The sequence below is a fragment of the Lactuca saligna genome, chromosome 8 (genome assembly GCF_052625555.1).
Source record: "Lactuca saligna cultivar CGN05327 chromosome 8, ASM5262555v1, whole genome shotgun sequence".
Lineage (NCBI taxonomy): Eukaryota > Viridiplantae > Streptophyta > Magnoliopsida > Asterales > Asteraceae > Lactuca > Lactuca saligna.
In genome coordinates, this window is record NC_136424.1 from 250730053 (window position 1) to 250742307 (window position 12255).

The 12255-nt window shown below is 34.0% G+C and overlaps 2 protein-coding genes across 4 annotated transcripts in view; one reads left to right on the forward strand and one right to left on the reverse strand.

Moving 5' to 3' along the window:
* The window catches only part of LOC145012757 (Pentatricopeptide repeat (PPR-like) superfamily protein), a 2700-nt gene extending 1613 nt beyond the window's left edge, over positions 1 to 1087 (forward strand). For all 3 annotated transcript variants that reach the window (XM_078971544.1, XM_078971546.1, XM_078971545.1), the window contains 3 exons: positions 1 to 250; positions 362 to 460; positions 637 to 1087. The exon at positions 1 to 250 is cut by the window's left edge. In XM_078971544.1, coding sequence (XP_078827670.1) covers positions 1 to 215 — 215 coding nt within the window. In that variant the 3' untranslated portion in view covers positions 216 to 250; positions 362 to 460; positions 637 to 1087. The remainder of the gene's footprint in view (positions 251 to 361; positions 461 to 636) is intronic.
* A 5273-nt stretch (positions 1088 to 6360) lies between these two features.
* LOC145010760 (uncharacterized) lies at positions 6361 to 9271 on the reverse strand. The gene is made up of 4 exons (XM_078969288.1): positions 7457 to 9271; positions 7184 to 7372; positions 7000 to 7116; positions 6361 to 6910 (listed from the first exon to the last, which is right to left on the reverse strand). The coding sequence occupies exons 1-4, from the start codon at positions 8837 to 8839 to the stop codon at positions 6545 to 6547; spliced, it is 2055 nt and encodes a 684-aa protein (XP_078825414.1). The 5' UTR covers positions 8840 to 9271; the 3' UTR covers positions 6361 to 6544.
* Positions 9272 to 12255: the final 2984 nt, after the last annotated feature.

The window sequence follows — 12255 nt, forward strand, 5'->3', positions numbered from 1 at the left end:
GTAAGGGTTTTAGGGTAAGTGAAGCTATGGATTTGTTTGAGAAGATGAAAGTTGAAGATTTGTATCCAGATGAAGTGACATTTAGATTGATTATTAGAGGACTTGTACATGAAAAGAAGCTTTCATTGGCTTGTAATGTGTGGGATGAGATGATGAATAAAGGTTTTACTCTTGATACAGATCTTTCAGAGACTCTTGTTAAATCCATCCATTGAAAACATGCATATGGCATATAAGTATTGGAAAAAAGGTTTCTACTTTATTAATTATCAATTATCACCCTTCCATGAATTTCTTTATATGTCGATAATAATATCTTTAAAATTCGTATCATGATAATCTTTTCCACATGAAATTTCAGGTTGAAATATTTTGATTTGAAGCTGGGCATATGAGTAAAGTTGATATGCCACTTCAAAGTCTCATCATCTTTCCAATTGACTTCAAGTTGTTGACCAAGGTAATCATGTATTTTCATATTTTGTTTGCAAATTATGAAATGGTTTTAGTCTTTAAGATAAAAGAATGAATTAGAGATTCGATTGTTCATGATCATAAACTAAATTTGAATGTGATTGGCTATTTATGAACTAACAACTCATAATTTAAGTTGTAACTATTTTCAATTTGTATTAGGTGCTCGTTAAATGAGGAGGGCATTTACGTCTTTTGCACATACGAGAAGTCGAGAGTGAGTCATTGCCCTCTCTTGTTCCACCATTGGTATTAATCTCTGTTCTAGTCTAATGCATGTCAAACACAGTACAAGACTAGCAGTCTGTTTTTGTCTTGTCACGTGTAACAAACGGGCCTGAAGCACTTGAAGGAGACAATAAGATGTTAATAAGGTGACAAACCATGTTATGTCATAAACATTTTATGAAACAAATGGAAAACAATTTCCAAGTTGGATTTTAATAATGAAAAATGTGAGTTCAAAAATGTTTGTAAAATCATTTGGATAGGGTAGAGATTGATGAAACATTTTAATATCTAAACTTAGTTTGATGTATATATGTAGCCACAAAATGAGCTCTAAAATGTTCAATTGTAATTTTGTATTTTTCTTTTTTAAAAGAGAATTCCATGATGTCATTTGTTTGTAATTTAATTCCATAATGTTTGACACGTGTTATTCGTTTTGCATTATGTGTTATATATCTTTTTTCAAAAGCCATGAGCATCCAAGTTCCAATACTCTTCTCATTACTTTGGATAAGGCGATTCAAGATGATCTACAAAGAAACACAACTATCTATAAACTTTGATGATATACATTTTTGGAAAGTCAATTTTTATCTGATTCGTAATAAGAGTGGAAATTAGAAATGGGGTGTTGACGACTACAAATTCGAATTTAATGATTTTTTTTTTTTTTTTTGTCAATTCATATTTAGGGTCTGTTTGGTATGATGGAATGGAATAACAATGATTTTTTTTTTTTTTGTCAATTCATATTTAGGGTCTGTTTGGTATGATGGAATGGAATAACAAGGGAATGAAATAGATGACGTAATGGAATGGATCATTACCATTCCTATGTCATGTTTGGTTACTCTATTGCAATGAAATTAATCATTAATCCATGTTTGGTAGGAAGGAATAAACAAAGGAACGGAATTAAATTCATTCCCAATGACAAAAGTATCCCAAACTCAAAATACACATAATTTATAAATTTTTACAGTGTTATCTAATTAAAAATTATAATGTATATTAGAAGAATAAACTATATTTAACAAAATAAAATATGAAGAACATTTTTTTCTCACTAAAAATTTATTGAAAATTCATCATATTTAACATCAAGCAGCTTCGTCAAGAACGTTCTTAACCATTCAAGTTTGGGGTCTTATACTAATCGGACGAAATGGGAATAAAGAAGATTGCATTGGAGGGTATTAGTGGTCTAAAATGTCTAAGATTGCATTGAAGGGTACTAGTGGTCTAAAATGTCTAAGATTAACTTGTTTCTTATATTTTATTAGTAAATATAATAATTAAAAATCTATTAACATTTGGCTAAATTTACGTATTTCTGAACATCAAACAACAAAAGCCGATAGGACCACATGCTTTTTATTCAAAATTTCTGCGATATAGTTTGTGCAATTTTGACCCTAAACCACACCTAGAACATCCCTGGTTATTTACAACGTTTAAAATTGTTATATTATTATGATACCATCTATATTATAATTAAGAAGGCATCATAAATTTTCATTATTATATCAATGAGTGTTATTGAAGAAAAAACATTATTGCTAATCTACACTAATAAATGAAAATGTTATTGCTACTTATCATTCTCTCATTTAATTGACCACATGTCATTTTGTTATAATTTTGAGATATATTTATTTTCCACTTGTTCTTACTTCATTATTCATTTCCAATATATCATTATTATAACTTCCATAAATTAAACCTATCATAAACTATTAATTTGAAATTTGAAATTTGAAATTTCAATTTTAAATAAATTTACACTTTAAACATTTGTATTTAACATTTTGTTAGAATAAATCGTTTAGTACATGAGTCTGAGAATTAAACACATAATTTTGGTTAATTTAGTTTTTGTATGTTTTTTTCTCATAATTTTCACTTATTTCATATTTCAAATTCAAATAAACATCTCATTTAATCGCTCCTATTTAAGATTATGTTTTAATCAACCTGTATAATATACGGGTCTTACAACTAGTCTCTTTAATAAATGAATGTTTTTTTACCGCATGTTATCTTCTCTTTCGTTTTGATACTTGTAATTTTATGAGAATTTTAGAAATTTTATTTTCCACTTGTCATTTTTTAAGAATTTTCATTTTCTTAAAATAAAATTCCAAAAAATTGTAATGAGTTCTATAAAGAAATAAAATCATCGTAATAAATTCTCATAAATATTTTAAATGATTTAGTTTCTTTTGCAAATTTTCAGAAGATTACATTATGTTATATAAATTATTACATTATAAAATATTTCATATTTATATATTGATATTAAAATTTTATTTTTAATAAAATCGTATATTACATGGATCTTACACCTAGCCTACTATAATAAATGAAGGTTTTTTTTTTTCCACATGTTCTCTTCTCCTTCATTTAGACACATGTGATTTTCTAAATTTTTAAAATTTTATATTTTCCACTTGTCATTTTATTGTATTTTTCATTTTATTAAATTAATATTCCACATTTAATATGTAAGGTAATATATATGCAAGATATTTATTAGAAAGGGTTTATATATGTAATGTATTCAATATATTAAAACTTCATTAATTTTAATAATTCAAAATTTTTGTCATTTTTCTTATAAATTCAAAATTTTCAAATTGTTAAAATTATATATATATATTTTTAATAAACTCATGTAATACATGCGTCTCATACCTAGTATTTCTATATAAGAAAGGATGCATAATGAAATATATAACAAAGATAAATAGAACAAAGAAATCTACTTGTAGAGTTTTGATTCATCAATTATCACTAATCGTACATACTTTTGAAATTATAATTGCATCATTCCAAAATTATACAATAATATTTCGGATGATCAATTGAAATTGTAATTGCATCATTCCGAAATTATGTCACTATATATCATCATATGAGCAAATCCCTATCTTGTGTATTTTAATCATTTGTTTTTTCTAATTCATCGTTCTTTAGGACCATCTTGAGAGAGTTTTCAGTCGTTCGGAAATTCAAGGTCATAGCAAACTCTATTTTTTATAGAACTCGAGGATTTTGCACTTTTTAACACCAAATAGCCATACAAATCAATTTTAATGCTCAAGTTTGATTCAAAGCATCAAAACATTGTTTTAACACTAATCTAAATATCATTTAACACTAGAATCCCGATTTAATGTTACAATTAAAGGTTTTTACAATTATCATCATCTTAACATCAAAAACTCGCATTATTTCTTCCTTGAATTGAAAGTAAGACATTAAAATACATGTGTAAAGTGTAAACATCTTCCATTAACCAAATAATCCATCAATCTTGAACTAGAGAGATCAATCGGTTATCCTCTATTGGAGTTTCAAACCTTAAAACCAAAGCTTCAAGAGGAAGGAAGAGATGCCTTATCTGATTCCCCAAATGTAATTTGATGAAGATTCATCAAGAACAATCAAATACCATTAATTTCAAGTTTCCCAATGAAATGAAGCTTTCCCTCTCTTCTTCATCTCTATTCTCCTCCCATATATCTTACAGAATGAAAGGCAAACCCTAGAAGTGAAAGTCTTTCTCACTCACTCACTCCTCTCACACACACATACACAAACACACTTGCACATACTAATCCTTCAATTTAGACCATGTGAAATACTTAGGGGCTGTTTGGTAGTTACTGTCCTAAGATCTGTCCGAGTCAGAAGGTAGTTACTGTCCTAAGATATGTCCGAGTCAGAAGCTTTGACTGCATCTGTTTTTGATTGAAACCATGATTATATTTCTGATTGACTGTGCTGAATGAGAAAAATGATAATTTTAACCTTTTATTTTATTTATGTCAGCTAAAATATATCTTTTTGTATGCAAATTTAACTTCGAAAAATATCATTAAATAAATAAAAGCTCCAAATGTAATGCATGAATTACCTCTATATCATTTAAAAATTAACACTTTTAAGGAACAATAAATTTTATATATTTTAAAAACAACAATATAGCTAAATGTAATGGACATGTGAAGAACCCAATCACATCATTCGGTGGTATTTTCAACCTCCTTTTAATAAATTAATACATACCCTTTATTCTCTCTGTACTTTCCCTTTCATTCAATTCTAGAGAGAGAATGGGATATCACCCAATCTCCATAAAAAGTTGCAGCTCTTTTACAGGGCACTTCCATGCCTCCCTGAACCATCGACCATGATAACACCACCACTACAAATCTCAACTTCTGTTCCCTACCGGTGGGAAGAACAGCTAGGTGACTACAAATCTCAACTTCAATCGATCTCAATTTTTAATCCTCCTGAACTCGATCAACAGGTAAAAGGGTGCTCCCCTCTCATTCTCTCTCATGAAAATGCGATTTTTTGGTTGGGGTTAAAAGGATGAACATGGGTTATGGTGTTTGTGGTGGGTTTCCTGGTTCTTGTGTGCGTGAACAGGGCATATATATGTTTGGTTTTATGGTAGCTGGAATGTCAATGAATGTGTGATGCAAAGGGAAAAACTGTGAAGAAAACAAAGAGGAGTCAGCTACTTTCATTTCACTTACCGAGTCAGAGGGTGCTGACCAAGTCTCATGATCTTATTCCATATATCAAACACACTGACTCATATTGATCTGACCGAGTAAGACATTTTTATCTGACCGGACTCGGTCAAACTTAAATCAAATAGAACCTTACCCAAGCTGATAATTTCTTAACGACCATTTAAATTCCAAGTAGCATTATAGGTGACACCAAGTTCTATGTCCAACCTTGAAATAAACCCAACACTAAGAAGCCCATCTTCATTAGATTAGCTGAATACATAATACTTGATGGATCCAATTCTTTTATTAGACCCAACACGCTAAATAGGCCCGATTGTCCAAATATACTTTGTTAGGCATAATACTTAATTAACATAAGTAATAGAGTTATATTAGTCGTTCAAAAAAAAAAAAAAAAACTAATGAAATTATGTTATTTGCACTTGCACATGAAAGAGAGTTACTTACGAACATACTTTGATCCTTTAAAATTATTTTCATATTAATAAGTCAAATAACCCAATTTCACATCTTGTTAGGATTTATAACTTGTTTTTGCATGATCCTTATGGTTTGTTTTTATTTTGGATATGGTGCTTGAGTTAACATATACCCACATTAAATATATGTAAAATTATTTTATTTCCCAACATGCTAAATAGGCCTAATTTTCCAAATATATTTTTTTAATAAAAAATATAAGAGAAATTAAATATCCACCTATCCATTTAAATAATAACATTAGTCATATTAGTATTTTAAAATATCTTTAAATTTCATTAAATGTTACACATATCACCATTTAATTAGATAGGATGAAATGTAGGAATAAAAGGTAGAATGATATTTAATTCCTAAAAATATAATTTTATTTCATTCATCTCTTATATGTTCAACCATCTCCTTTTGGCTTTCGTTTTTCTCATGCAAAACTCAATAATCCACCAAAAAAAAGAAATGTGAACCTTTTTTTTTTTTTTTTTTTTTTTTTCAAAACCCTATTTTTCTAATCTTTCTTGTTAATTCTTGACAGGTTTACAATCTGAAAGATATTCACTCTCTCCATCTTTCTCATCTATGCAAACGACGTAAATGCCCTCGTCCTCACCATTAACAAATCACAAAAGAAAAAACCCCACAAGAAATTCAATTCAAATTCATTTACAAAAAAGGAAAAAAAAAATCACCATATAAATTCTCCAAATTCGTATCTTCTATACAGTAAACTAAAAAAAAATTCATAAAACCTATTCATTTCGAGTGTATAGAGAAAAAAAGAAAAACCAACCAAAAGGACAAAAATGCCCTCAGAGAAGAGGTTCAGAAAGCTCCATTTCATTTGCACCATTCTGACGCATCTCCGGCTGGCGAGTGGGTCCCACTCCCACTCCCACAGGGTCCAACCCTAGCCATTCCCAAGGCCAGCATACATATCGTGGCCTATTTTTATTGGTTGAATTTTTTCGTGTATCAAGTTGTTCAAGTTGACTAGTCAACTCTTCAATCCTCTCCCTCAATCGAGTTGCCCTTGTGTCTGCTAATTTTAATGATGTCTCAGCTGCATCTCTTGCTGCCATTGCAGCACCTGCTGTTTCCTCTTTCAATTTTATCTTCTTCTCTGATTCCATCACAGCTTGCTTTGCTTCTTCCAATTCTTTACGCATTCTAGACAACTATCGTTTTTTTTTTTTTTGTGTATATTCAGTTTATTGATTCATAAATTATAATATGATTTTTTATTTATTTATTTTAAGCATAATACCTGTGATACATACTCATGTTCAACACCTTTCCCTGCTGCAGCTTCTTGTTGTGCTGCTACTTTCCATCTAGAAATCTCCTCTTCAGCTGCAGCAATATCCATCATAAGCCCTTCAACCTACACCACATAACAATATCATCAATGTGATTGATTCTCAATCACAAATTCATAGCAACATGCTTACATTTTCATTTGCTATTCTCTCCTTTTCTTCAAGTGCTTCCACCTCTTGTTTCCTTTGCAAAAGCTCCTTCCTTTGAGCTTCAACATGTTCCTTAAGTAAACTTGACTCTGCCCTTAGTTCATCAACAGTATGCTGGAGTTCGATTATCTCAAGCTGAGATTGTTTTATGATGTTCTCAAGAGCACCAGCCTGTGTATACAAGATACCCATTTTAGCCAAAAAAAAAAAAAAGAATTTGTGAAGTTAATGATGATGATAAGATAATCTACTAACCAAATTATATATTTCATCATCTTCTGTAATGGTTTCGTTGTGGGTTTGAGTATTGAACTTGTAATTAATTCCGGATTCTTTTAATCCGTTTTCTGTGACTTTAAACAGCTCATTGGTTTTTGAAGAAAGATCGGATGACATTCTTCTTGATAAAGCACTCTTTAGTAAGGACCCGATATGCTCTTTCTCCTTTGATAACTGAGTGACTTTTTCGTTTAGAGTTTTCACTTCTCGGGTTCTTTCCACTACCAAATCCTTTGTTTTTTCCAAAAGAAGTGAACTTAATTCATTTATGGATTCCATTCCAGCTAAAGAGGCTCGTATATTCTCCTCTATGTCTGTTTCTTGTGGAAGAAACAAGGAGTCTGATAAATCTGATTGTTCTTTGTTGTTACCATTGATTATCTTGATGATACTGCAAATCTGGTCATGTATCTTTGAAACGTGATTCAGTTGATCAACAAGTAATGGTTTTTGTGAATCCATACGTGATTCCAAAACCCTCAACTTATTACCATATTCACTTGATAAATCTTGCTTCTCATTCAACTCGTTTTCTAATTCTGATATCATCTCGTCTTTCTCCTCCATTGATTTCTTTAAACCTTCAAGAACGGAATCTCTCCTTGACACGTCCTCTCTGAGCCTACTGATTGAAGCTTCAAGCTCTGATACTTCAATGGCGATCTCGTAATTCCTCTGTTCCATTTGCTCTCTAGCTTGATTCCTTGACTTGGTTGTTGATTCTATCTGGCTAACAAGCTCATCAACGATTTCATTAGTTCTCACGATCACTCCATAAGCAACAGCTGGTAAACCAGTGTACTTTTGCGACCTAGGTAATCCTCCGGACGTGAAGTTCTTGAAGTTATTCACTTTACCTGATATTTTATCGATTCCGGTTACCAACATCTGGGCAGCTGTCTGAATCTCAGACCTAGATGAATCCTTGGCCTTCACTGATTCCTCTAATTGCTTCGCGAAATCACCTTTCTGCTTCAACAACTCGTTTTTTTCCTTAACGAATTCAGCCAACTGCGTCGATAACTCTTCTTTTTCCTTAACAGCTTCAGCCAACTCTGAAGATAATTTCTCGTTTGATCTAAGATGTTCATCTCTCTGGCGCGACGTCTCGTCGCGCTTTTTGATCGCTTCGTGTGCCAGAACTTTCAATCGATTAAACGAAACTTGCAATTCCGATTTCGATTTCTCCACTACTTCACGAGCTTGTCGTTCACGATCGAGCTCCGCCACCACCTCTCGAAATCTCTCAACCGACACATTCTCAGTCGACGGTGAAGTTCCAATAACAATCGGCACCGGAAGGTCATCCTCTTCTTCCACATCACTCAACATGGCATCACTATCTTCTACACCGGCCATTATTGGCAAAATCAAGACAACTAAACCAAATGAACTCAAAATGACCGATCAATCACAAAGAACTTCGATCAATCAAAATTCGGCGATCGTCGGAAAATTTGAAAAGAAGCAATTCAAAAATCAACTGATATTACCGATCAATCACATAAAATTCAATTAATCAAATGATTGCTACAATTCTAACCAAACTACAACCCAGATAACTGTGAATCCGATTGAAGAAGTGGAAGTCAGGGCGATAATTGTCAGGGTTTAAGTAAAACGATAGAAATCGAGGATTATCGGGCACCTTTGGTAAATCCGAACTCCCAAGAAAGATCAAAGAATTGAAGAACAATGTTTTGGAGTTATCGGGGACCTTTAGTACCTACCAATCTTTGGCAGTATCTTTCCTTTTGGGGTTTCCATTGTTAGCGGAGCAGCGTCTCACACCCGACAACGACTGGGTCGTTTGTGTATCGACATAAATCGGGTCGGTTCGGTGACTTGATTAATCTTTTAGAGTTGTTCCACAAAAACTACCTACATTGTTAATTTAAGTAATAACAAAGGGTATTATGGTAAAAAATATATTTATTTTTAGATGTATCTTATTATTTTAGGACAAATCAAAAACTAAACATGGAATATTAACATGAGATGTAGGGAATATTTAGTAGCTCCTTTGTCAACTTAAAAGCTTTAGAGCACCTGGTATGGGCCTTAACGAGAAGAAACGAGGGTGAGGTGGTACGGCTCAACGTCGTCTTAACAAGGGGAACACCGCCCCCTAGCTCGTTGCATCTCGTCGGTTGAATCTCGTGGCCACGAAAACGAATTGAAACGGAAAAAAAAGAACCGTTGCTTATGACCGTTTGCAACGGTCAATTTTCAAACAATTTTTTTAAAAACCATTTTACCTATAAATATTACTTTTAAACAATTTTTTTAAACCTTTCTCTCATTCTCTCTATATCTTATACACATATTTTCTTAAAATTTCAAAAAATAGAGCAAAACCCAAACACCCCCCTCTCTTTATCATCAAACTCAAACATAACCTTGCCTCTCGGATTTGCGGGGTTTGAAAATTATTTAAACCTTTTATCGTTTGAAGGCTCACCACAAATCCCATACCAAGGCGCCGCTTTCAATCCCGCTTCACCGCCACTGCAATTTCCCAACTCACCTTACCTTTAACAAAATCAATTTGGTCAAAACCCAAATTTACAACAAAATATTTTCTCTACTTTTGGTTCGATGCAACAAACAATCAACCAACCATTGCCTACAACATAACCATCGGTTCAAGTGGAAGCGGGATGTAGTAAGAAAGGGAAAGTGAAAGGAAAATCGAAAGGGAAATCAATAGCGGTAGAAACAGAAAATGCAGACGTTCCACAATGGTGGACACTGAATGAGGAATACGCTTTGACGACGGCTTGGTTTGCTACTTCAAAAAACGAACTTCGCGGAAATGAAATGAAAAAAGGAGCTTATTGGGGGGCGGTGCTCGACAAGTTTCACGCTATTTTAAAGAAAAATTTGTATCGCAACAATGACATGTTGAGCAGCAAATGGGGTATGATAACTAAGCGGTGCAACAAATTCAACGGTATTTACAACCGACTTGAGGCGCAACAACAAAGCGGAATCAACGACTTCTATTTGTTCAAATCCGCTAAGGAACAATATCGGGTTGAAATGTGTCATGTTTTCGACTTTGAAAAATCATGGTAATTGTTGCGAGCGGATCTAAAGTGGAATAAAACGCCTACATCATCGGAGGTTCAATCCAAAAGGTGTAACACCGTAAATTTCAAGTCAAATTTTTTATTTAAAATAATCATTTTATTCTTAGAAACGCTTGTTTAAAATCTCATTCATAGTTGAATTACAAAACATAACTCCATTTTCACTTGCATAGAAAACCAGGATCCTCCAAAATATGACTTTTTCTCTGGTGTGTACAGTCAAACCGGTGCCGTCCCGTGATACTGAAAAAAACCTGAAAAACATCACACAAAACACTGTAAGCACGAAGCTTAGTGAGTTCCCCAAAATACCACACATAACACATATTAGCCACTCGAGGCTATAACTCTATGGGTCCGTGCACCCAAACTCTATGAACCCTCAGGTTCTAACTCTAGGAACCTTCCGGTTCCAACTCTATAACATGCACATGATAAATCACATAGAAATAATGTAGTACAACACATCACGTACATATAGCATACAAATACTCTGATCATATAACTCTGATTACCTACTCAAGGTAAAGTATAGTGAGAAGACTCACCTGGCGAGCAGAAAGCAGATATCCCCACACTTAAATCTCGAACTCGCCACTGCCTAACACGTAAGGCAAATACTCTCATGAATATAACTCTCGAGACTAGAATCAATCCTCTCATGGCACCCTCTTAAGGGTAAAAGACTATTTTACCCCTCTCTTGGCCCAAAAGCCACATCGCCGACCAAACCCTAAAAGTCAACGGCCAACCCTTGGTCAAAATCAAAGTCCTCAGTCAAAGTTAACCCCTGACTGACCCTACTCGCCGAGTCAACCCTGTGACTCGTCGAGTTCCCATAATCAGAACTTCACTCAATCCGCGACCTAACTCGCCGAGTCCAACAACTCTGAGTCCACTCGCACACAACTCACCGAGTCATCCCTCAACTCACCGATTCTCAACTCAACCAGAGAATATCGAGACCCTTCGATAAGACTCACCGAGTCCAAGAACAGACTCGCCGAGTCTAAGGCTATCATCAACCTACTCGCCGAGTTGTTCTTCCAACTCGCCGAGTCCCAGCTCATCTTCAAGCAACTCGTCGAGTACACCCATGTGACTCGCCGAGTACCACCGGTCTGAATCCATTCAGAAGCATTCCAGGCCATGCAACTGCTCCAAAACATAGGTCTAGCCTCCCACCACTCATCCATCACGTAAAGTGGCAAACTTTACGTGACTCCAAAGAGATCTAGGCCGTTTGCACATTGGGCTAGGGTTTGGGACATGTAAGCTTCATTAAACACTCCAACACAGGGACTTTCATGCTCTCTGATTCTTCTCCCTTCCAGATCTGAGGTAGCAACCTCAGATCTAACCTCTAGACTTCCCATTTCATCCATAGACAAATTCCCACAAACCCCAAAATGAAGAAACAACATAACAACAGCCCAATAACGAGATTTTACCTCTAAGAGATGCCCCAACTGCAATGTAATTCGAATCCAAGCAAAGCCCCTTGCTCCAAGCCTTCAATCTCCCAAAATTCCTTCAACAATTACTTCTCCAAGCTCCGATCCACTCAACAATGGTGCTTCTCTGCGATTTAGGGTTTTCTGGGGCTCAAGGGGTGATAAAGAGGCTGGGAGGAAAACATAATGATCTTTATATAAGGCTCAACCCCGAGAATTAGGGTTTTCT

Excerpts from the sequence above, each read along its gene's own strand:
- LOC145010760 (XM_078969288.1), bottom strand. The coding sequence starts at position 8,839 with ATGGCCGGTGTAGAAGATAGTGATGCCATGTTGAGTGATGTGGAAGAA. Across the intron at positions 7,373-7,456 it reads ATGATGAAATATATAATTTG|GCTGGTGCTCTTGAGAACAT; the intron begins GTTAGTAGATTA and ends TTGTATACACAG. Across the intron at positions 7,117-7,183 it reads AGAGAATAGCAAATGAAAAT|GTTGAAGGGCTTATGATGGA; the intron begins GTAAGCATGTTG and ends TATGTGGTGTAG.